The following is a 25,040-nucleotide window of genomic DNA, read 5'->3' on the forward strand; positions in this document are numbered from 1 at the left end:
TGGAGACTCTGTGGCTGGACCATGCTCGTCCCTCAATTCCTTGAAGCCCCCCCCACTAAGATGTGCGGGACATGGGATGCTGAGTGCCGCATCCACAGGGGCTTCCTGGAGGTGGTGTATCTGTTCCCGGGCAGGGGAAGGCTGGGAGTTACTCCACTACGCTCAATGACCAGGGCAGTCTCCCTTCGTAAGGTCTCTATGGCCATTAATTGTCACCAAGTCTAAAGGGCACCTGCTTTGTTCAAAGTTGGGGAAAAGTAGAAGCAGGTTAAGGCACATATTGCCAAATAATTAGGCAAACACCACAGCTTTTTAAAAGAGTCAATTGCTCCTAAATAGCATGGTCGCGGCATAAAGACAGACACACAGGCCTATGGACAGAATAGAGAGCCCAGAAGTAGCCCTCGAGTATACAGTCGAAATGATCTTCAATGGGGAGCTAAGATCGCCCGGTGGGGAAAGGCGGTCTTTTAACAAATGGTTTGGGAGAACTGGCTATCCACATGCAAAAGGGTGGATGGAGGCCCTTCCCTCACACCACATACAAAAAGTAACTCAACATGGATCCAAGACCCAAACGTAAGACTTGAAACTATAAAACTGCAAGAAGAAAACATTCGGGAAAAGCTTTACGACAAAGGATTTAGGGGTGACTTCTTTTTCTTTTGTTAATCCTCACCTGAGGATATTTTCCCATTGATTTTTAGAGAGAGTTGGGGGGCGGGGGGAGAGAGGCAGAAGAAACATTGATGTGAGACACATCGGTTGCCTCCCACACGCTCCCCAACCAGGGCTGGGAATCGAACTTGCAACCTAGGCATGTGCCCTTGACCAGGAATTGAACCCGAGAGCCTTAGGTGTGCGGGCTGACGCTCTAACCACTGAACACACTGGACAGGGCTGACGATGATTTCTTGAATATGACACCAAAAGCACAGGCAACAAAAGTGAAAAGAAGCCAGTGGGACCACATCAAACTGAGACCTTCTAGTGCATCAAAGGAAACCTCCAACAGAGAGAGAGGCAACCTGCGCAGAGAGGAAACATTTGCAAACCATTTGTGTGATGAGGGGTTTACTATCGGGGTTACATAAACAACACCTACAACTCAAAACAAAACCCCCCAAATCTGATTAAAAAGTGGGCCAAGGCCAAAACCGGTTTGGCTCAGTGGATAGAGCGTCGGCCTGCGGACTGAAGGGTCCCAGGTTCGATTCCGGTCAAGGGCATGTACCTTGGTTGCGGGCACATCCCCAGTAGGGGGTGTGCAAGAGGCAGCTGATCGATGTTTCTCTCTCATCGATGTTTCTAACTCTCTATCCCTCTCCCTTCCTCTCTGTAAAATATCAATAAAATATATTTAAAAAAAAAAAAAAGTGGGCCAAGGACTTGAATAGACATTTCTCCAAAGAACAGACACAAATGGCCAGCAGGCGAACAAAAGATGCTCAACATCACTAGTCATCAGGGAAATGCAAGTCAAAACCATGAGAGAGGCCACTTCACACCCATTACAACGGCTACAGTAAAATCAGAAAAGCACAAGTGTGGGCGAGGGTGTGCAGGGATTGGAACCTTGTGCGCTGCTGGTGGGGATGCAAAACGGTGCAGCTGCTGTGGAAACAGCATGGAGGCTCCTCAGCAACTACGAATAGAATCACTGTACGCGCCAGCGATCCCCTCATGGGGATCTATCCCCCAAACTGAATGCAGAATCCTGAAGAGTTATCTGCACACCCAAGTCCATTGCATCGCTATTCACAGTAGCCAAGAAGTGGGAGCAACATGTGCCCATCGACTGACGGATAAAGAGTGCCTGGCCCACCCGCACAATGGAACAGTATTCACCCTTAAGAAGGAGGGGAGTCCTGACACCCGCTACAATGTGGATGGACCTTGAGGACATTGTGCCGAGTGAAAGAAGCCAGACACAGAAGGACAAACCCTGTGTGATCCCACTTCTAGGGGGACCAAAAGCAGACTAACTGTTGAAACATAAAGGAGAAAGGTGGTGCTGGGGAGAGGTGCTGGAGGGACAGTAGTGGGGGGGGAGTTGCTGTTCAGTGGGGACAGAGTTTCGGTTTTGCAAGATGAAACAGTCCCAGAGACCCTCTGTGTGTGGTTAACACGACTGCACCACACACTTCAAATGGTCAAGAGGGTACGTGGGATGTTGTGTGTTTTTACCACCATAAACACAAAGAGCTGAAGGCTCCTCGGAGGGTCAGAGCTTGTAGGAAAGAAAGGGTGGTGCCTGGGGGTGGGGACAGGGAGCGAGCTGAGTGGAGGCGGTAGGAAGCAAGATGCATGCTGGGTCAGGTTCCAAGGTGGCATGTGGACACGGGCAGAGCCCAACCAGGCCATCTCTGGACTTGGCAAGCTCGTTGAACAGAGCTGGGGGCAGACAAGGTCTGAGGGAATACAGAGGGCAGGCAGGAAAAAGCCACAGGGATAAAATGTGAGGATGGGAGGGAGAGGGGAAGGTTGGGATACTGGCCTGACCCGGAGGAAGTTTGGGTAGCAGATTGGATGCAAGCTCCTGGCGCACTGGCTGCATGCTGGGCTATGTGCACAGGTGGGAAGTCGGCCTGCAGGCAGCAATGATGAGGCTCAGGAGACAGGTAGACAAGGTTAGGGACCAGGGCTTGTCTCCACGTATCCGTAGTCTCGAAAGGTTTCATCTTTGGTTTGTTAAGTGGTGGCAGTGGCAGCCAAGAGCTACTGCAAATGTACCCCCTGAAGTTTGTTGGGAGTTTGTGTGTGGCCTTCAGTGGCCCAGGTTCCACGGGGGCCTCTGCTCTGGGGTTGCCTCGGATCCCCGGAGAGCGGGACCTCAGAGAAGCCAAAATCTTACGATGGGTCTGTGCTCCCCGACCCCGCATGGGCACTAGACTGAGAAGTGGAAACAGTTTTATCACTTGGTCTACAACTGTTCCCCGTTTTTTAAAAAAAGGATGGCTTTCCGTTAAAAGAGCCACAGTCCTGGACGGGTAATCCCTTCAGGTAACTGTCACGACAAACCATCAAAGCGCACTCCCGGGCAGACGGTGCTCCGGCGCGTAACAAGGCGCCTACGCGGGCTCCCTTCTCTGCTCCTCACGGGAACTTTCCGTTTTGAATTCTTTGGAACTGGTAACCGCATCTGATTGGTCCACTCACTTGTGAATCGTGCACAGGAAGTAAAATGAGGGGGGGAGGGGGAGAGTCATGGCTTTATTTATAGAAACCTCATTTTTACTATTTATCAAAAAATAAACACAACCCACCTCACACTAAAAATATGAATCTGAAGATCAACAATGAGGCCATGTTTGGCTGACTCCACAGAGAAGTGGAGATTTCAAGCCATAGGCATTTCTCACAGACGCTCCTAGAATAAGCCAGGACGGGATGCCAACAGCAGTTTTTTTCATTAACATTTTAAGCAACATGCCACCTCCTCCCTGATTCTGAAACTGGCCAAGTAAAGCATCCTGGTCTGATCTATCGGTACAAGCTGTGTGGCCTTTGCCAAGGTACTCGACCTCTCGGAGCCGCAGCTTCTTTGTAGAATGAGGATAACGATGCCTACCTTTCAGGAATGCCCTGGGGAGTAAACGAGGTAATAAACCCATAACAAAGTTCTGAACCCAAAAGAGATGCTCAGTGACCATGGCGACAAGCATGATGTACTTGTGGCGGGAATTTTGTCACCAGTTCTAATTCCATGAGTCAAGGGCTGGCCCACGTGCCGGTAGAGTCAGCCCCACGTGGCCACCATGTTGAACGTCTCCTAACAGCATTGCAAGATTGTTTGCTGAGACTGAAAGAGCCCAGGGCGGTCACGAAAGGACAGGCCTATTGCTCCGCAGTATATTTTAAAGACAGAGCAACGGAGGGGCCCGTGGTCACAAGCCCCTGGAATAGAGGATGCACGCCTGTCTCGACCTGTTTCATCCCCTGCTTCCATCTGCGAGTGGCCTGCAGTGCTGTGAGGCTCACGGTCCCACCTGTGGATGTGAACCCTGAGCTGCCACCTCCCAGGGGTCCTCAAACTTTTTAAACAGGGGGCCAGTTCACTGTCCCTCAGACAGTTGGAGGGCCGGACTATAGTTTAAAAAAAAAAACTATGAACAAATTCCTATGCTCACTGCGGGCCCGGGATGAGTCGGCTGCTAAGCAGGACAGGCAGCGGCACCCGGCGGGTTGGATAAATGTCCTCAGCGGGCCGCATGTGGCCCGCGGGCCGCAGTTTGAGGACCCGTTAGACCTTGCTGTTTCCTCACCTGTGAGTGGGGAAGGAACAGCATCTCCCTTGTCAGGTTCAATGGCTGGTGATGAGACGACCTGTGTAAAGTGCCCACTCAAGCATCTGGTGTGCTGTCAACACAGTCGACCTCAGCCACCATAAGTATCTATGGTGACGGCATTTTAGAATTGTTCCCCTCTCTCTCTCTCCACGTAAATGGCTGTTTCACTCCCCACTGTAAACCCACACTGAGCACAAGTCAGCCCCACTGACCCACAGCCTGATGGGCAGTAAGACATGGTTGCTGTTTGAAGCCACAGCATTCTGGGATATTTGTCACGCAGCGACAGGAGACGATGCCACGGCTTCTGTCTCTGGTCTCTTTAACTGGACTGATCTTACTGCCACGTCCTGGAAACCACAGGACAGGTCCGCACGTGTGATGCGCCCAAGCCTTCTGACATCTGCTGAGGCGCCCAAACCTTAGCAAGTGTGGCCAGGCGCGCTGTCACCATTGGCTGCCTGAGACCTTACACAATTTTAGGCTCCTTTACAAATGTGTTATTGCCCCCCCGCCAATGACCCTACCATGAACTCGCGGGAGAGGACACACGTGGTCTCTGGATCTGCCCAGGAGCCTGGGTTCTGGGCAATGGTTAGAGGAGAATGAGCATCCTGCCCGAGGGGGGACAGGTGGTCGACATGTCTTAGGCCCCACGGGCACAGGCCAAAGGAAGTCGCTTTCTGCCTGGGTGCGGCCCAGGGACAGTTGGTTTCATTCCATGGTTGGTCAGCAAATCTAGGCCGCATGGAGCCCCTGGAATGCTGCTGACCCTGAGCTTTGCTGGGTGCTTTTGCACTAGGTCCCCAAATTCTCTGAGACTCCTCTCTTCAGAAGGTGGAGCCCAATCTCCCCTCCTCTCCTGTGTGTTGGCCTTAGTGACACCCTTCTAACGAACAGGTCACAGTGTGACCATGACACTGGGTCGTGCGAGGCATGCCAGCCTCTTCCTTGCTCTCTCCTGGGCCACAGGCTCTGGGGGATGCCGGTCCCCACATGTGGGGACCATCCAGCAGCCCTTGGAGGGGCCCACGTGGTGAGGCACCCAGGCCTCCTGGGAAAAGCCTTCGGACGCGGGCAGCCCTGGCTGACATGGTGACCACAACCTCACGGGAGACCCCAGCCAGAACCACCCAGCTACGCCACTGCTGGGTTTCTGACCCACGGAGGATGCCGAGATGGTGCCTGGGGACTGTTTTAAGCCATGAGGTTCTGTGGTGGTCTGTCACATGGCGCAAGGTAACTAGTACATGTGTTATGGAGACTCCGAATGGTGAGCTCATTTTTATCATCATGCCCTTGGTCAACTCGAGGGCCTGGCACAGTCTGCTAACCTCCCACGGGTCTAGAATTCCTAGTTTACTGGACACGGCTCAAAATGCGTGCCAGCGAGTTGCTTGACAAGTGGCACCCACGAGGAGCAGGGGTCTCTGAGCATGGCCCTCCCACAGGCCCTCTATGGGAGAAGCCCATCATGCTGCCCAACGTGTGTCCCTCTGCTCTGCACTGGCTCCCACCCTTCCACAGCGATGGGCGGTAAGCTGAGCTCCACTGGGGTGCGCTGAGCCATGCGGGCAGCGAGCACGTTCTCCTCCAGAGCTGCTTAGGTGACTCAGAGCAGGGGTGGCTTCTGGCACTGCCCTGTCCCTACTTCTTCTTTTTTTTTAATTTTTATTTATTTTATTGATTTTTCACAGAGAGGAAGGGAGAGGGATAGAGAGTTAGAAACATCAATGAGAGAGAAACATCGACCAGCTGCCTCCTGCACACCTCCCACTGGGGATGTGCCCGCAACCAAGGTACATGCCCTTGACCGGAATCGAACCCGGGACCCCCCAGTCCGCAGGCCGACGCTCTATCCTCTGAGCCAAACCGGTTTCGGCCCTACTTCTTCTTTAAAAAGAAATTATACGCACACACACACACACTAGTGGCCCAGTGCACAAAATTCGTGCACGGGGGCGGGGGGTGTCCCTCAGCCCGGCCTGCACCCTCTCTAATCTGGGACCCCACAGGGGATGTCCGACTAACTGCCAGTTTAGGCCCGATCCCACAGGCCTGCAGGGGAGGGCAGTTAGGGGGGGACCAGGCCTGCAGGGGAGGCCAGTTAGGGGGGATCGGGCCTAAACCAGCAGTCGGACATCCCTCTCACAATCCAGGACTGCTGGCTTCCAACCGCTCACCTGCCTGCCAGCCTGATCACCCCCTAACCACTCCCTGCCAGCTTGATTGACGTCTAACTGCTCCCCTGCCAGCCCAATTGTCCCCAACTGCCCTCCCCTGCCAGCCTCATCGCCCCCAACTGCCCTCCCCTGCAGGCCTGGTCCCCCCAACTGCCCTCCCCTGCAGGCCCATTTGCCTCCAACTGCCCTGCCCTGCTGGCCTTATCGCCCACAACTACCCTCCCCTGCCGGCCATCTTGTGGTGGCCATCTTTGACCACATGGGGGCAGCCATCTTGTGTGAGGGCGTAAGTGTCAATTTGCATATTACCTCTTTATTATATAGGATTGATTTCAGAGAGGAAGGGAGAGAGAAAGGGAAGAGAGAAACATCAATGATGAGAGGGAATCATTGGTCGGCTGCATCCTACACGCCCCGCTCTGGGAATCGCCGGCCAGGCTCCTTACTTCTTAGAGACCTGCATGGAAGTATCACTCACGTAGGTAAAGCCACAGCTCAGTACGCTTTCGCTAACCACACACACACCTGCCAGCCGCCAGAGCGCCTTCCTGACCCCAGAGGACACCCTGTGCCGTTCCCGTCTCTGCGTGCGTCGAGCCGTTTCTGCATGTTATATAAGCACAGTGTGCACCTGGCCTCCGTGGCTCATCGCGATCTCTGGGATTCTTTCCCGACGTTGGGAGTTATTGCGGCCGGTTCAGCCCCAGGGCTGTGGGCAGAGCCGTGGTGGAACGGGCCATGTGCGTGTCCATCCTTGTGCTCGTGGGCATTCAGGAGCTTCGCGTTCGGGGCTCTTGTGGACCTCGCTGCCAGGCACGCCACATGGCCTTGACTGAGCAAGTGGGCAGCTCTAGTGGAGAATCTCCCAGGAGTGGCTTTCCGGGGCCCCGAGTCCACGCTTGTTCACCAGCAGCAAATGCCACCTATCGATTTCCCAGAGTGGTTTCCCTCGCATTTCCCGATGGCCCGTGAACGTGAGCGCCTTTTCACATGCTCATTAGGTCTAGTGACCTGACGTGATTTTTGCATTAATGGGAAGCCGCCTCTCCCGTGGGAACACACAGATAAGCGATAAGCGTTCCGAGAAGCAGGTGGCACGTTCCATTTTCTGCCTCTGCTGGGAGCCCAAACACACAAATGAAGCTCCAGCTAATTATTGACAGAAAGGAGGCTTATCAGACAATTCCCCCCAAGGACTCATTCTGCGTCGCTATGCCCCCCGCTTTCATCTCCCCATTCAACAAGTAAGCTCAGTTACAATTACAAACGTGATCTCCTGGGCAGTCCCGGGGGTTCTCGGTAAGTGCCTTCCCCAGACCTCACCTGGGCGGCGGGAGCTCTGGTTACACCTGACTCAGAGCCTTTCAGAACAGGACAGAGCGGCCCACACTGGCTGGCGGAGGACGTGGGCTTCCCTGCCCTTTCTCCTTGAGGGAACCCTCAGCACCGCTATCAGACGCTCCTAGTGGGCCAGGGGCAGCCTCTCACTGTCTCCCCTTTCACAGCAGGGGGTGGGTTCCTGGCTCCATACAGGAAAAAGCTGCGGTACAGGTATGTCCTTCGTTTGGCAAACGTGGACTGAGCACCTGGCCTGCCCAGTGGCGGTGCAATCCTTGACTACCTGGCGGTTACATCGGGGGAGGGGCAGTAAATAAGTCCAGTACACAAAAGCCCAATTACATTCTCAGACACTGGGCGGAGAGTGGGGGGCACTTTGGCCAACTGCTTGGCAGTTTCTTAAATAAACACACCTCTGCCTCTGACCCAGGGCTCCAGTTGTTGGCATTTTATCGGAGAAATGAAAATACATGTCCATCAAAAGCTTTGTTCCTCGCAGTTTTCTTAATGGCTCCCACTGGAAATAAGCAATCTGTCTAGAAGGATGGATACACAGACCGTGGTCCACCCGCTTCGTGGGAAATGCGCAGTCGCACACCCTCTCGCGGTGCACGGAGCGTTCTGCTGAGCAGCGGAGGTTATGTCTGCGACTATTCCGTGGTGATGGGGATGGGAGGGGCAAAGGGAGGGGCGACGGGGCAGGGACCCGAGGCCCTTCCTGGGGTGATAGGAATATTCTACACCTTTTTTTGTGATTATATTTTATTTTCATCTTTATTGTTGAAAGTATTACAGATGTCCCCTATTCCCCCCATTGACCCTTTCTAGCCCCCCGCCCCCCTCCCCAGGGCTTCACCACTCTTGTCTGTGTCCATGGGCTATGCATATATGCACACACATTCTTTGGTAATGGGACTACATCAAAATAAGAAGCTGCACAGCAAAAGAAAACATCAACAAAATGAAAAGGGAGCCGCCCGTATTTGCCAATGCTACATCTGATATGGGGTTAATATCCAAAGTATATAAGGAACTCACACAACTTACAAAAGGAAGACAAACAGTCCAATTAAAAAATGGGGAAAGGACCTAAATAGATACTTCTCCAAAGTGGACATAGAGATGACCAAGAGACATGATGAAAAAAATGCTCAAAGTCACTAATCATCTGAGAGATGCAAATTAAAATGGCAATGATATATCACCTCACACCTGTCAGAATGGCTACCATCATCAAATCAACAGGTGTCAAGTGCTGGCGAGGATGTGGAGAAAAGGGAACCCTCGTGCACTGCTGGTGGGAATGCAGACTGGTGCAGCCACGGTGGAAAACAGTATGGAGTCTTCTCAAAAAATTAAATGTGGGACTGCCACTTGACCCCATGATCCCACTTGTAGGAATATATCCTCAGAAACTCAAAACACCGATCAGAAAGCATGTGCGCACCCCTATGTTCCTAGCAGTGCAATTTATAATAGCTAAGAGCTGGAACAGTCTTTGTCTTGATGGGGTGCGAGTTACACAGAGGCACGAATCTGTGTTGAAACCGATGGAACTGCACTTAAGGCCCTGGCATTTTACTCTATGCCAATTACACCTCCATTTAAAACGTCTAATTACGAAGCCTGATCAAAGCTGCAAGGAGCGAGCTGGTGCTGGGAGTGCAGCCAATGGGCACTCCCAGGTGGATGGAGTGGACTGGGAAGGCCTCTCAGAAGACATCTAAGGCAAAAGGAGGAGGGGAGGGGGTGGGGGAGTGTGCTCCTGGGAGGGGGCTGTGTGGGAATCGGTGGCTGCGCCTGGGGAGGCTGGAGAGAGCCTCGCCTAAGCCCCGTGGCCTGTGTGGCCAGCAGGCACCAGGGGAGCTCTGCCTGCCGGGGCTCACTCCTGGTCCCTCTCTGGCTCTGCCCTTTGCATCCTTCATTTCCCCCCTTCACCCTGATGTTGTTTAATGCCATCCTATCTAATAAAGAGGGAATATGCTAATTAACCATCACTCCGTCACAAAGATGGCTGCACCCACAGCTGAGGCCAAGTTCCCATAAGGAGCCTTAACGAGCAATCAGCAGGGACCTGAGGCTACACCCTCCCCTGCCCCGTGGGGCTTGACAGGGGAACTCAGGCCGTGTCCCCCACCCGGCAGGGCTTGACAGGGGACCTCAAGGTGTGCTTCCCGTCCTGGTGCTGGGCTAGGGGACCTCAGGCCACACCCCCCACCAGGTGGGGCTTGACAGGGGACCTCAGCCCGCACCCCCCACCCCAGCACTGAGCCAGGGGACCTGAGGCTGCGCCCCCCTGCCTGGCAGGGCTTGACAGGGGACCTCAAGGTGCACCTTCAGTGCTGGGTCGGGGGAACCTGAGGCTGCAACCCCTGCCGATGGGGCTTGACAGGGGACCTGAGGCTGTGCCCCCCCACAACCTGGCAGGGCTTGATGGGGGACCTCAGGCCATGTCCCCCACCCAGCGGGGCTTGACAGGGGATCTCAGGCCATCTCCCACACCTGGCGGGGCTTGACGGGGTCCTCAAGGCATGCCCCCCCACCCCGGTCTGGGCTGGGGGACCTCAGGCCATGCCCCCTGTCCTGGTGCCAGGCCAGGGGACCTGAGGCTACGTTCCCTGCCCAGCGGGGCTTGACAAGGGTGGGACTAGCCAGGTCTGGATCTATCCCAACGAGGTGGGGGGGCAGGGGCCGGCCGGGTCTGGGTCTCACGCAATTTTGAGGCACATGTGGGTGGGCAGGGACTTGACTCTGGGTCCCGTGGTGCACCCCAGACTCTGACAGGAGGAAGGTTTTCATATACATTTTACTAATTTTCTTTCATCTCTGACACTTCTATTATAGAGAAAGGGCAAATAGCAATATTAAATTATTTCCTTTAATTAATCCCCTTTTAATGTGCACGAATTTTGTGCACCGGGCCACTAGTTTTCTTATATTTTATCCAAATGCCTAAGTGGACTGTCATTTTTTTTATTTGGGAGAAGGGAGGACAATCTTTTTAAAAGATTTTTTAATGGATTTTGTGTGTGTGTGTATGAGAGAGAGAGAGACAGAGAGAAAGAGACATGGATGTGAAAGAGAAATATCAATCGGCTGCCTCCTGCACGCCCCCTACAGGGAGTTGAGCCCGTAACCTGGGCATGTGCGCTGACCAGTAATGGAACTAGAGACCTTGGTACATGGGATGACGCTCAACCGACGGAGCCACACCACACAGGGTAGCAGGGTATTTTTCTGAAAACCAGAGTTAAGTGTAAAATGTGAAGCAGCCTAAATATGCTTGGGAGCCACCCACACTGTCCTCGAGGGAACATACAGATTCATACAGATTCAACTAACACGGCTGGTCCCCTCGCCCGGGAAAGAACAGTGAGCAGAGAACACACTTAAACACTGCAGGTGGCTCCACCCACCGCCCACCTCCCAGGGAGCGGCCCAGGAGGAGCCCAGTTGAGGGAAGTGAACCCACTGTTCCTTGTTCAGGTCTCGTGCCCTCCTGCCTCTCAGCACTTGGGCATTGTCCATGCCCTGGGGTCCCAGCCTTCCAGGAGCTCCGCGCATGTTCCATACAACCGCTCTCTAATGACAGCTACCTCCACTCAGCTGAAGAGACGGCGTCTCCTCTCTCTTCTATGGCGGCAGGAAGCAGGTGGCACTAGGCGGATCTTCAAGGCTGGTTTCCAGTGTAGCTTTCTGAAGGGGCTGCCACGGTGGCCATCCTTACACCCTCACCTCCTTGTTAGGTTAGGGAGGAGGCGAGTGAGCACGGGACTTGGAGTAAACACACATGAGCTCTAGTCCCAGCTCTGCCACCAAACCGCTGTGTGCCCTTAGGAATATCCCTCAACCTCCCTGAGCCCCAGTTTCCTTCTGTTACCTGAAGGTTGGACCTGGCTTTCTCAAATTCAGGGGTCTCTGGAGGAGACAAGGGACATGCATTAGTCTCCTAAGGGCAAACAAGCACCTATTCAGATGAATATTTATTAAAATCAGTGACAATTATTTAAAGACTTCCCTTGGAAATGGACGTTGGAGCCTCTGTGTGTCAATGAGGTGGTCAGTTGAGGCCAAGACTCAGTTGATCGCTCAGCTGAATACTTGTAACCACCCTGGAACTCTGGCCAAGTGAGAGCTTTAAAGGGTTTGTATTCTTTGTCAGATATCACTTCATTTGTAACCGCACAGGCTGTCGGTTGTGTAAGGAACGCTGATGCTACAATATTCATTAAGGAAGAGTCCACGAGTGATAAGAACTCAGCACATTCAGTCAGGCGCTTTCATAAATTGGTGGCTCTGATCTAAAACCTCCTATGGCCATCAATCAAACTCCGGAACTGCAAACACCAGTGGTCAAGAGAGAAACAGGGAACTTCAGGGAGGAGCCTGACGCGCACACCTCAGCCAGGTGAGCGAGGTTGGCATCACGGGACGAGTCACCCTGAGAGCATGTGCCTGCCGCTGGGGTGAGCAGGGCACCTCACCCCCAGGGTCCTCCCCAACCTACAACCTCAGGCTAATCGTGACAAAAAAGTTCCAGTTAAGAACAGGAAAGCTCTGCACAGTCCTCCCCAAAACTGTCAAGGTCATCAAAAACAAAGACAGTCAGAAACTGCCCCAGCCCGAGGAGCCTCCAGAGACATGACGACTAAAGGTAACGTGGTGTCCCGGATGGGGTGCTGGGACAGGAAAGGACGTTCGGTAAAAGCCAAGAAATTGTGCATCAAGGATAGACTTTAGTTAATACTAATGTGTCTCTGTCGGCTCATTGCTGCGACAGTGTCCCACACGATGTAAGGCGTTAACGACGGGAAACCTGCCATGGGTACTGGGGAACTTGCTGTGCTATCTTTGCAATAATTCTGTAAATCTGAAACTGTTTGAAAAGAAAAAGTTTGTTTAAACAAAACCAGGGTAATGGTAGAGACAATTACTCAGTTATACCGGCTGGGAGTGAGCGCCTGCCGGGTGCTCCTGGCCGGACGGGTTTGTGGGAAGCAGTGTGAGCCCACCCTGAGCCCGCCTTCTGAGGTCCTCAGGCAGAAACATGTCACCAAACACACAAAGCCAACCGGCGGGTTTTAAAAACGCATCATGAGAGATGAAGAAAGCAGTTGGAGCTCTTTTTTAGGTGACAATATAACCCGAAATCAGCCATACTGATAACAAATTTTAATCCTATCTAATAAAGAGGGAATATGCTAATTGACCATCACTCCATCACAAAGATGGCTGCACCCACAGCTGAGGCCAAGTTCCCATAAGGAGCTTTAACAAGCAATTAGCAGGGACCTGAGGCTATGCCCTCCCCCACCCCCATGGGGCTTGACAGGGGACCTCAGGCCATGCCCCCCACCCAGCAGGGCTTGACAGGGGACCTCAAGGTGCACCCCCAGTGCTGAGTTGGGGGAACTGAGGCTGCGCCCCTGACCAGCGGGGCTTGATGGGGGACCTGAGGCTACACCCCCCCACCTGGTGGGGCTTGATGGGGGACCTCAGGCCATGCTCCCCACCCAGCGGGGCTTGACAGGGGATCTCAGGCCGTGTCCCCCACCTGGTGGGGCTTGATGGAGGACCTCAAGGCACTCCCCCGCCCCGGTCTGGGCTGGGGGGACCTCAGGCCACGCCCCCCATCCTGGTGCCAGGCCAGGGGACCTGAGGCTACACCCCCTGCCTGGCAGGGCTTGACAAGGGTGGGACTGGCCAGGTCTGGATCTAACCCAATGGGGGGGGGAGGGGCAGCCGGGTCTGGGTCTCACGCAATTTTGAGGTGCACATGGGTGGGCGAGGACTTGACTCTGGGTCCCATGGTGTGCCCCAGACTCTGACAGGAGGAAGGTTTTCATATACATTTACTAATTTTCTTTCATCTCTGACACTTCTATTATAGAGAATGGGCAAATAGCAATATTAAATTATTTCCTCTAATTAATCCCCTGTTAATGTGCATGAATTTCGTGCACCGGGTCACTAGTTTATAAATAATCTACATTTGTAGAGAAAGATGATATATTATAGAAAATCATTATCTAGAAATCTATCTATCCTACCTGCTATCCATCCATCCATAGAGGAAGTGGAAACCTTCCCATACTTTTCACCAGAAATCACATCTTTCTCATGGAGTGCACAGATGAAGCACAATGGCATGTGCCACTCCCAGGAGCTCTGCCAAGATCCGCCGTGATGCTGAGTGAGCTGGGAAGCTGAGAGGCCGTGAGCCCCACCTGTGAGGTGACAGGCCTGGGGAGCAGCAGGCAGATTTCAGAAATGCACAGGAACTGGCATCGTCCTGACTAGGCACCAGGCGGAATGTGGGGCCGCAGTGCATGTGGGGGCGCAGGACCTGCAGGGAGTAAATACTGCTTATAGCTTGTGACGTGCACCGGCGTGGGGCAGAGGGACCTGAGTGCCCTCGCCAGGACACAGCCGGGCCTAGAAAGAGACCGCTCCAAACTCCAGCACTGCCACCTCCAGGGTGCACGTAGGAACGGGGTACCGTGGGCCTCGGCCCACCCCCTCCCCCTGCACTCCGGATCAGCTGCAGTCCCCGCTGTCCGCTGCCCAGGAAACAATGCAATAAAAATTATGGCTGCTGACGCCTCCGCTCTAACAGCTCCCATCAATAGCCCGTTTCCGTACAAACGGCCTGCGCAGACTTCTGCGCGAGGTGCCATGTCAACGCATTAAAAAATCATTACACACCCGAGGCCCTATGCGGGCACAAGTCGTTCGGGCTGAGTGTGCAGGGAAAGGAGTAAATCTTGGCTGCCGAGGGTAATGTTTGCTCACCACGCCCAGAAGCAAACAGGGGTGCAGCTGATAGCCCTCTCCAACAGGGCGGGACGTCCGGGCCTGGGGGGCTCAGCTGGGTGGGAACCTGGAGCCCAGCCCAATCTTGGAGAGGCCCAGAGGGAGTAAAGTGAACCCTGGTTGGATTACAGGACCCTCTGAGGGCTAAGTGCATGAACCAGTCATTTGTCCACCTAATGGCCACGTGAGTATTATCAAGTGGATTTTGAGGGTCAGAAGGCTTTTAATACTTCATTAAGCAGCATGAAAAGCCAGACACGTGTGCCAGTGCTGACAGCTGAGGGCCATGATTGATGCGAGTGGGAACCAACCCACCAGCAAGGACCTCCTGAGCCATGTGGCTCCTGCTGGGACTCCAGCAGCTGCAAGCTCCCGCCCCCAGGACTGCCTTCTCCTCTCAGAGCTGGGGAGGCAGGAGCTGAGTTGGGAAGGACCAGGGGGGTGGGCTCCACGGATCCATTTTCAGTCCTCATCTGAATGTCCTCTGGTCTAAGTGTCAAGGTCCTCCTGGCACAGCTGGACATGCCCCGTCCACCCCAAGTGATTGACAGGCACTCTTGGCTGTGTGAGCAGGGGCACATTATATGCTCTCTCTGTGCCTCGGTTTCCTCATCATCCAAGTATTAAAGGATGTGACATATGTAAAGGGCTTGGAACAGTGGCACTGGTCCATTCACCCACCCATCCACCCACACATCCATCCACCCACCCACAAGTGCCACCACGCCAGGCCCTGTGCTCAGGCTAGAGAAACGAGTACATCAAGGGAGGCCGGTGTGACGGAGGCAGTTAACAGAGACCTGACCTGCTGGGTGCTATAAAGGAAGTGAAGCTGAGCCCCCGCATCAGCAGCTCAGAGGTGAGGAGGTGGGTCTGCCAGGTGGACCCGGCCTTGGCACACAGAGCTTACTTAGCCAGAATCAGGAACCTTCCACATCGTAAATCACAGCATAACTCTACACGGGCTGTACACTCCATGAGAGGAAGCCCGTGGTTCCCCTGTGGCTCCAGCCCCTGGCAACTGCAACTGGCCCAAAGGAGATGCATTGCCGTCTGTTCAGTTGGGTTGGTTTGGGCATCGGAACAAGACAGTTTGCTCAATGTGTCACATCACAGCACAGAAGAGAACACGTGACATGTGTAAGGACATCAACATTCTCGAGAAAGTGGAAGACAACCTAAAGGGGGTGAGGAAATACTTGCTAATCATATAACAGGTAAGAGTTTAATATCCAGAATATATAAAGAGCTCCTACAATTCAACAACAAGAAGACAACCCATAAAATAATGGGCCAAGGTGCCCGGCTGGCGTGGCTCAGTGGTTGAGCGTCGACTTATGAACCAGGAGGTCATGGTTTGATTCCCGGTTAGGGCACATGCCCCGGGTTGCTGGCTCAATCTCCAGTGTGGGGCATGCAGGAAACAGCCGATCAATGATTCTCTCTCATCATTGATGTTTCTATTTCTCTCTCCCTCTCCCTTCCTCTCTGAAATCAATAAAAATATGTCTTTTTAAAAAGATTTTACAAAAACAGGCGAAGTAACTAAAACGGATGTATAAAGAAGATATACAAACAGCCACTCACCACATGCAAAGATGCTCAGTATCAGTGGTCATTAGGCAAATGTAAATCACAACCACAATGAGATATCAGGTCCCACCTACTAGGATGGCTGCAATTAAAAAAAATAAAATGCAACCTAGCAAGTGTTGGTTAGGACGTGGAGAAGCTGGAACCCTCATACCAACTGGGAATGGGAATGGTGCCGCCTCAGTTTGGTGATTGCCCAGAAAGTTAGAGATAGGATCCAGCTATCCCACGAGGTATATTCCCAAAAGAATTGAAAACAGGGACTCAAACAGGTACCTGTATGCAAATGTTCATTGCAGCCTTACGAACAATCGCCAAAAGGTGGAAACCCCTCAAGTGTCTATTGACAGATGAATGAATAAACAGAGTGTGGGCTCTACCTACATGGAATGTCATCCAGCCTTAAAAAAAGGAATGAAGTTCTGATACATGCTATGACATGGATGAACCTTGAAAACATGCAAAGTGTAATAGGCCAGACACAAAAGGCCAGCTATTGTATGATTTCACTCATATGAAGTATCCAGAATAGTCACATTCTTGGAGACAGAAAGTAGAACAGTACCAGGGGCTGGGGGAGGGGAGGGGAACGGAGTCAGTGTCTAATGGGTCCAAAGTTTCTGTTTGGGACGTTGAAGAGTTTTAGAAATAGATGGTGGTGATGGTGTCATAGTAGTGTGAATGCCGCTGGATTAATTGTACACGTAAAATGATTAAAATGTTATGCTATATATTTAACCTCAATTTAAAAGAACAAAAACAAAAAGGCAACTCCTCACCTACCCCCAACCAGACCTGCGGATGCTATGCAATCCAGAAATCCTGGCGCTTCTCTGATGCCTGTCTTACTCTCAGACCCACATCCAATGACTTCCACCGTACGCAGGTCTGGCCTCCGCCTCTCTGCACACCGGGCTCTGCAGCACCTCACACCTGGACTCTGCCCTTGGCCGGCCTGCTCTCTAAGGAGCAGCCAAAGGGATTCTGCCCACCCCTGAGTCAGCTCCCGCCCCTCCCTGCTCCAGACCCCTCCAGCGCTCCTGTCTCACCAGCCCAAGCCCCCACAGTGACCAGAGGCTCATCACAATCCGCTTGCCCCTCCTGCGCCCTCCCTCCATTCTCCCCAAACTGTCTCCACAAACCCATCTGGCATGTTGCAGGCACTCTGGGTCAGAGGTTTTGCACTGGCTGTTCCCTCTGCCCAGAATGCACTTCCCCCACGCCCTCCAGGTGTGTGCTGCCACCATGCTGCCCACTGACAAGGACATCCCTGGCCACCCGATTTAGAATCGCCGCTGTTGCCATCGCTAAGCCAGCACATTAGGGATTTAATTAGGTACTTTTGGCGGTCAAGAAAGCTTCACCAGGGCCACGGCGTTGTCTGTTCTGTCCTCTGCTGTGTCCTAAGCCCTGAGGACACGGTGCCAGGCACCCAGCCAGCTCACAGCTGCTTGTTGAACAGGCCAATGAAAGGTTCAGGAGAGAGAGCGCTCCTGCTCCCGCCGAGTGGGCTGAATAACAGCCTGTCTGGGCTTCCGATCCTGCCTCTGCCACTTGTCAGCTGTCTGACCTCCAGGTATTGCTTCACGACTCAGTTTCCTCATCCATAAATGGGGACAGCAACAGGGCCTGCCACACAGAGTGAGGGCCGCACGGGATGATGTGTAAGAGACTTCCACACGCCCACTCAGCAAGTGAGTTATCTACTCTGCCCCTGGCCCTCCTTTCCTCTTTCCTTTCCTTCTTCCCTCCTCCCTCCCTCCCTCCCTCCCTCCCTCCCTCCCTCCATGCCCAGGATGCCATCAGTGTAGAGACGCACATAGGACATCCCAACAGGGTTTTGTGGGATGAGCAGGAGTGCGACAGGCAGTGGAATTGCCACTTCACCTCCCCCTACCTCCACCTGCCCTTGCAGGAGGTACAGACTGTGGGCTACATAACTTCTTCCTAACCAATGAGGGAGGTGGCGTGTGTAACAATCCACGGCTCAGGGCAGTGAGAACGAGCTGGTCCTAGGATACCACAGAGCGTCAGGTATGACTTCACCTCTGGGTCTCAGGGAACCGGCCCATTTCCAGGAGGCCTCCTGAGAGTAGGACGGCGGGCCCTCCAGGCTGGCGTTTCATGCCGCTCGCCCCCTCCCCTCCGATGCCCAGCTCCTGCCTCCCCTGTCTGGGAGTGGGGCCCTCTCTCTTCCTTCTGGCCCCTTAATTTGATGAGCGCACAGCTTCATTTCTAGAAAGACGCCAAACTGGGCCTTTTAAGAAGCGGCCGCAGGGGAAGTTTCTCCTTGGAAATCCAAAAGGAAAGCAGAGGGGCAGGGAGGAGAGAGGGAGAAGGACATAATCCGAAGGAGGGCTCCAGGCTATAGTTAGCAGCTCCAGTCCGAGGTGGCACTCTGATTGCAGGGCACAGAGGCCCAGCCCGCGGCTCCAGGGGTGGGACGCAGCCGCGCAATTAAGTAAACCGCGTGCAGCCGCAGCCCCTTGTCCCGGTCCCGCCCCCTCCCAGGTTTGTTTAATAACCTCTGAACTGGGAGGGGGAAGTCGTCCAGGAAGCACTGCTTGGGTCATTTATTTTAAAATTATTGGTATAAAAATATCCAGGGTCGAGATTTATGTGCAGGGAGAGGCCCAGGAAGTGAGGGAGTCCCCCTCCCCGCCGGTCCCAGCCTCATTTATCTCCTCCCCTCACCCCCAGTTCCTCTGCCGTTTCCATTATGACTTCAAGTCATAGTAGTTACTTTATATCTCAAATAAATCTCCAGAATAGCACGGAAATATTGTGTGTATTAATAGCGCCTGTAAAAACATCCGAAATCCTTCCATCCGCCACGCGGTGGACACAGCACGGCTGGGGGGGGGGGGGGGGGGGCGGGGAAGGTAGGGGGGAGTGCTCTCCAGGACTGAGAAACCTTCAGGCGGCAACCCCCAGCCCCAGCCCCAACCCCAACCCCAACCCCAACCCCATCCCTGGCCCAGCCTCGGTCGGGATGCAGTCTGCCTGTTTGTGTAACCTGCGGCTGACAAAGTACCCTCCACACCCCAGAGCAGCGCAGGGGACGGTCCCCACCAAGGAGGCTGGGGTCCCCTGTCTCCCGCCCCTCGCGTGCCTCTTAGTCCCCTGAGAGCTGCCACCCCCAGGGTCCCCAACGCGCTGTGCTCAGGGACCCTACCCCCCCCCCCGCCCCCTTCCCTCGCAGCCTCTGGATACTCACGGGCTGCAGGGTCTTCCTTGGGGGGCAGCCCCTCAAGGCCGATGTCGCCCTCCAGCATGGCTGGGCTTGCTGCCCGGCTCCGGTGCGCCCAGATGCGCGGGGTCCAGGAGAGGAGGTGACTTCGTCTTTGAGGGTTCTGAGGGCCGGGGTCCTAGCCCAGCCGGTCAGGGGACAGTACCCCTCCTCCGGTCCAGACGAAACCTCGCGCGCGCGTCTGAGCCAAACTTGGCCTCCCTGGCGCACCGCCGCGCCACTCCTCCCCCTCGGCTTTTTGGGCCGCTGGGGGTCCTGGACCAGCCTCCCGCCCCAGGGGGGCTACCTGCGGACGCCGCCCTCGCCTCGCCCCGCCCCGCGCGCAAATCGACTCCCCCGCGGTCGCCCAGACACCGAGCGAGCGAGCGCTCGGGACGCTGGAGATGAACAGCCGCCCGGTGCTCTGCTCTCAGTCCGGCCCGCCCCCCGCCTCCACTCCGCGGGCGCCTCTCCACCGGTTCTGGACCGACTTATCAGTGGGGCCCTGAGCAGCCCTACCAGGCGCGCCCCCAGCCAGGCCCCCAGGGAAGGGTGTCCACTGGGGGAGGGGCAGGGGTAGCGATTCAGCCCTGAGAGACCAGCACAGCGTGGGGTGATTCCGTGGGTGGCCCATCCAGCGGCAATGAGCGCGTTCCAGACCCCTCCCCCCAGGCAAGGAGGCCTGAAGTTGAACCCCAGGCTAAGAAGAGCTTGGAATCTGGGTAAAGGCAGAACTGCCCCCCAAATAGGAGAAATCCTGTTACATGAGGACTCCAGTGAAGTGAGGCTAAGAAAACCGGCCAAGGGTACAGGCAAGGCCTTCCGACCCACATCCTGCTGCCGGCTCTGGGCTGGGAGCGGGAGGTGCCCCCCCTCCAGCCCTATCCACATTTAGAAAGCCAGGTCCCGACAATTCCGCATCTTCCCTGGGCAGAGATGTGGGCACCAGGAGAGTGCAGAGAGCCACAGGGGAGGCCCCTCCAGGGTCTCCAGAAACCTCACACCCATGACGCCTCAAATAAACCCAGTACATGCTGAGCAGAACTGCCTTCAACAAATTGCTAATTTAAGCGGCTCCCCGACCACAGCACAGCGGTGGTGGGACAGGGGCAGCCCGCGTGACATTTCAAAAGGTCACCTCACACTTGCTGCACCACAAGGAGGAGCTGGGCGGGTGCTGGGCGCCCTCCTGTGCCAGGGACCCCTGAGTCACCTGCCAAGTTAACACTCCACAAGCCACCAGCGTTGTGGCTGGCCCCTGGTGGAGACAGACCCAGCCACCCCGTGTGGACAGGCATCACCCACATGAAAGGAATCTATGCATCTTGGTGTCGGTGGTGGTGGTGGTGGTGGTGGGGGAGGGGGGGCGGGTAGAGAGCTGCAGTTGCCAGTCCCCGATCCACCCAGGCCTGCTCCAAGCAGAAACTCTGCCCTGGGCGGAAACTCTCCCGGTAGCAGCAAAACCACAAAGAAATGTCTCCGGTCGAGCATGTGTTCCCTGCCCCTCTCCCAATGTGCTGCGTACAGAGAGGACAGTCCAGTGCCCTTGCTCCCCACGGGGCGGGAGGAAGGGGACCTGCCATTGTCTTTAGCATTCAGCCCCTCTCAGTCAGGACTCAGAAACTGGGAGACAGGCACCAGGTGGGGCTTCTCAGCCTCCTTGGAGGAAGGCTCACCTGTGAGGGGTCTGCCCGGAGCCCCGAGGTGTGGGCTGAGCGCTCCAGACACTCGCCCCAGGAGGGCAGAGCGGGCCCTTGCAGGGGCCACGAGACTTTCTCACAGTTTGTCCACCCGACCCCAACCACTGTTGTGCGGGAATCGAGATAAAAACGCATTTTTCTTGGAAGGGCCTGATGGTCAACGTGATCCATGGCGATAGCTCAGTTGTGTAAATACACAGAGAAAATTTTAGCATTCTAACCCCTGGAATGATGAACTATAAACCGAAAAGGCTCAGGGGGAAAAAATGTAAATACGTCCAGGGCTATTTTTAAGCCCCATTGTTTACCTTTTTGGGCCAGGGATGGGCTATTGCACATTTAGCCCGCTTTAAAATGCACATTATTTAACGCATTGTTATTAGCAGACGTATGTCAAACGGCCATTAATAGGTGCTGACTCATTCCGACTGGAGCCGTGTTTCTGGTTCCACGCTCTTGGCTCTGATTGAGTTGTGTTCTGATGGAGCCTTCAGCCGCGCCCCGCACGTGCGAGAGCCAGGAGTAGACTGAGACCCGTTAAGCAGATATTCCATTCTATCCGGTTTAAAAAGATATCTTAGTAAATACTGGCTCATTTTTACCAAGACTGGTTTTGGCAACTATTTTGGTAAATGTTGCCGGGCGAGGAGGATGCCAGGCTGGGGAAGTTGGGGCTCCCACGTGGCCTGAGTGGGGACAGTGCCCTGGGAGGAGATGGAATGACTTGCCCCAACCATTCTCCAGGGAGCCCCACGAGGCGGTCAGGGACAGCCCGCCTGTGCCAGAAGATGTTTACGTCAAAAGCAGACTGGGGCAAGTGGACTGGCGCGGGGAGTGGCACGCCTGTCATCACAGCCCAGCCATCATTACGGGACACAGCAATCACGCCACACAATGCTTGTAATCATGGGCAATGGTTTCCCTTTTGGGGAGGCGGTAAGGGAGCCGGAGAGGCAGCTCCCTGTGAGGTTGGGCCAGCACTCCAGCCCTGGGGTTGGCCCACGTTTAAAATAGGCTTTGCAGGGTGAGGCCCAGCCCCGCTGGGTGGGACAGGCTCAGCCCTCCTGGACACCGAAGCCTTATCAGACCCCGGGGCCTCATCAGACACCGGGGCCTCGTGGAGTCTGAACTTGCACGTGACTCAGGGCCACCAGCAACAGCACCCGAGTGTCCACAGCTCCCCACTGCTGCTCAGGGGCCAGTCAGAGGCCAGAGCTGACGTAACAAGCAGAGTGTCGCCGAGCCGAAAGCCACCCCCTCTGTGTCACCTGCAGTAACCTGGTTTAGCCCTTCCCCTTCGGATAAGCCAGGAGATGCCCAGTGTCACTCATCCTCAGCACAGGAACAGGGTCATGGGTCATTTCGATCCTGATTTGTAGTCTTAGGAGATCTGTTTGCAATTCAACATGGTTCTTGGGGCACCTGCCTTGGGTAGGACCCCGACTCAGGGTTGGCAGAGGGTGGGGGTGCAAATAAGCAAGATGAGGCCCCAGCCCCCCAGGGCTGGTGCACAGCTGGGGGAGATAAGCCAGGGGCGGAGGAGTTAAGGCAGGGCCTCAAAGGGAAACAGAGCGGCTGGAACCCATCACCCACAAGTTGCTCCTTGGACCTCGGTTTGTGCATCTGTGAGAAGGGCCCTGCCTCTCGGGGGGTGTGTGGGGGGTGCGGGGGGGTGGGGGGGAGTGCGGTGAGATTGTGAAGCTGGAAAGAGAACCCAGCTTCCAGCCCGGAACGGGGCTCTCGTCAGCACTGGACTGGAGGGTGTCGCTACATCTGTCGTCCTCGGGTCGGCGGGCAGGGCCTGTGTGGGACGCTCAGAGGCAGCAAGTAGCTTGGAGCTGCAGCGCCCCTGACTTGGGGAGCATGGAGGGGAAGGGGTTTCTCTGGGTTCAGGTGGCTTAAGGGCAGAAGTGGGGACAAGGCACAGAGGTGGGGGAGCGAGTGGGAGCAGGCCAGCCTGGTAGATGTGGGGTACAGTGAGTAATGAGTCCAAAGGCGGGGTTCAGGCAAGACCCCAGGCCTGAGCAGTGCACTATCTATAGAGAGATAGATACAGGAGGATATGGTTTTATTGATTTTAGAAGGAGAGGGAGGGAGGGGGAGAGAGAGAGAAATGTCGATCAACTGCATTCCATACTCGCCCTGACTGGGGATCGAACCTGCAACCTTTTGGTGTAGGAGACAAGGCTGCCACTGAGCCAGGCAGGACTGAAAAATACTTTAAAAATTGTATTCAGGTGCCACAAAATTAACCACTGTAAAGTAATGACGCAGTGGCATTTGGGACATTCACAGTGCTGTGCAACCACAGCCACTGTCTAGTCCCAGAACACTTCCCTCACCCCAGAGGAAAGCCCCCCACCCCACAGTCAGTCCCTGCCCCCCTCCCCCAGCCCTCATCCCCACTGGCTCTCTGTCTCTGTGGCTTTGTCTGTTCTGGGCATTTCATGTTAGCAGGACCATGCAGTGTGTGGCCTTCTGTGCTCTTCTCTCAGTATTTGTCTTCATAATTTATAATGTCCTTGACGCTCTCCACCTTACTGCATGTGTCAGGACTTCATTTCTTTCTGTGGCTGAGTAAGGTCTGTGGTGTGGCTATGCCACAGTTGGTATCCACTTATCCCATGAGTATTGGGGCTGTTTCCCCAAGGGGTCCCACCAAGGAGCCTCTACAGGGCCTGGGGTTCTTCGATGGCCCGAGGGTCCCCGGCAAGGCTGGGCAGAGGGCACAGTGGCTGAGCTGTGCGGAAGCGGGGGAGGAGGGGGACGGGGGAGCAGCAGCGAGCTGGGGAGAAACACGCCCAGCTTTCCCACAGCTTGAGACGCAAGGCAGCTGCTCACGGCTGATAGCGGGGGGCCCCTGAGTGGGCCGGAGGTGTTGGAGCGAGCCTGGCCCCCATGAATGCAGAGGACCCGCTTCCTCTCTCTGGGCTTCACCGGCACAGGGGCCCGGGGACCAGGCAGCTGCTGCCTGGGCCTCCCTCGGAGCCTGTTTATTTAACAAGCACTTAGCCAGCACTTACTGTGTACCAGGCCCTGTGCCAAGCACTTTATAAAAGCCGCTCTCTGCAGCGCGAGCTAGCATCAGTCCCACTTTACAGGTGAGGAAACTGAGGCTCAGAGAGATGAAATCACGTGCCCGGGACCACACAGCCGCCATTGTGAGAGCTGGTGCTCAAACCCAGGCAGCCGGCTCCAGAGTTGGTGACTGAACTAAGTCTGTGCTCTGAGCTCCAAGTCCCGCTTTCCCAGCATCCTCCATCTGAGCCCCAGGGCCCCGAGTGCAGCCTGAGCTGTGAGCCTGGGGCTACATTTACTTCCTAATTCTCCTTTCTCCAGCTCATCTTTTCAAACTTTTTTGGTTCTTTTTATTTTTAAAAAATATATTTTTTATTGATTTCAGAGAGGAAGGGAGAGAGAGAGGGAGAGATAGAAACATCAATGATGAGAGAGAATCATGGATTGGCTGCCTCCTGCACGCCCCACACTGGGGATCGAACCCACAACCGAGGCATGTGCCCTTGGCCGGAATCGAACTGTGACTTCCTGGTTCATAGGTCGACGCTCAACCACGGATCCACACCGGTTGGGCTATTTTTATTTTTTAATTGTGGTAAAGTACACATGACATGACATTTATCATTTTAACCATTTTTAGGTGTTAGCCCTGACGTTCATTCACACTGTTGTGCAGCGTCATTTATTCACAGAACTCTCTCCCCAAACCGAAACTGTCCCCAGGAAACACTCGCTCCCCTCCCCTCCCCTCTCCTCCCTCCTCTCCTCTCCCCTCCCTTCCCAGCCCTGGCACCCACGTCCTACTTTCTATGAATCCGACTCCTCTAGGGCCCTCCTATGAGTGGGTCACACAGGATTTGTCCTTTGGAGTCTGGCA

At 54.7% G+C, this 25,040-nt stretch overlaps 1 protein-coding gene across 2 annotated transcripts in view; it reads right to left on the reverse strand.

Annotated features, from left to right (window-relative positions):
• Positions 1–19,526, reverse strand: part of ANO1 (anoctamin 1) — a 128,715-nt gene extending 109,189 nt beyond the window's left edge. For both annotated transcript variants that reach the window (XM_080687730.1, XM_080687729.1), the window contains exon 1: positions 19,434–19,526. In XM_080687730.1, coding sequence (XP_080543856.1) covers positions 19,434–19,491 — 58 coding nt within the window. In that variant the 5' untranslated portion in view covers positions 19,492–19,526. The remainder of the gene's footprint in view (positions 1–19,433) is intronic.
• Positions 19,527–25,040: the final 5,514 nt, after the last annotated feature.

This window comes from Plecotus auritus (assembly GCF_963455305.1).
Source record: "Plecotus auritus genome assembly, chromosome: 9".
NCBI lineage: Eukaryota > Metazoa > Chordata > Mammalia > Chiroptera > Vespertilionidae > Plecotus > Plecotus auritus.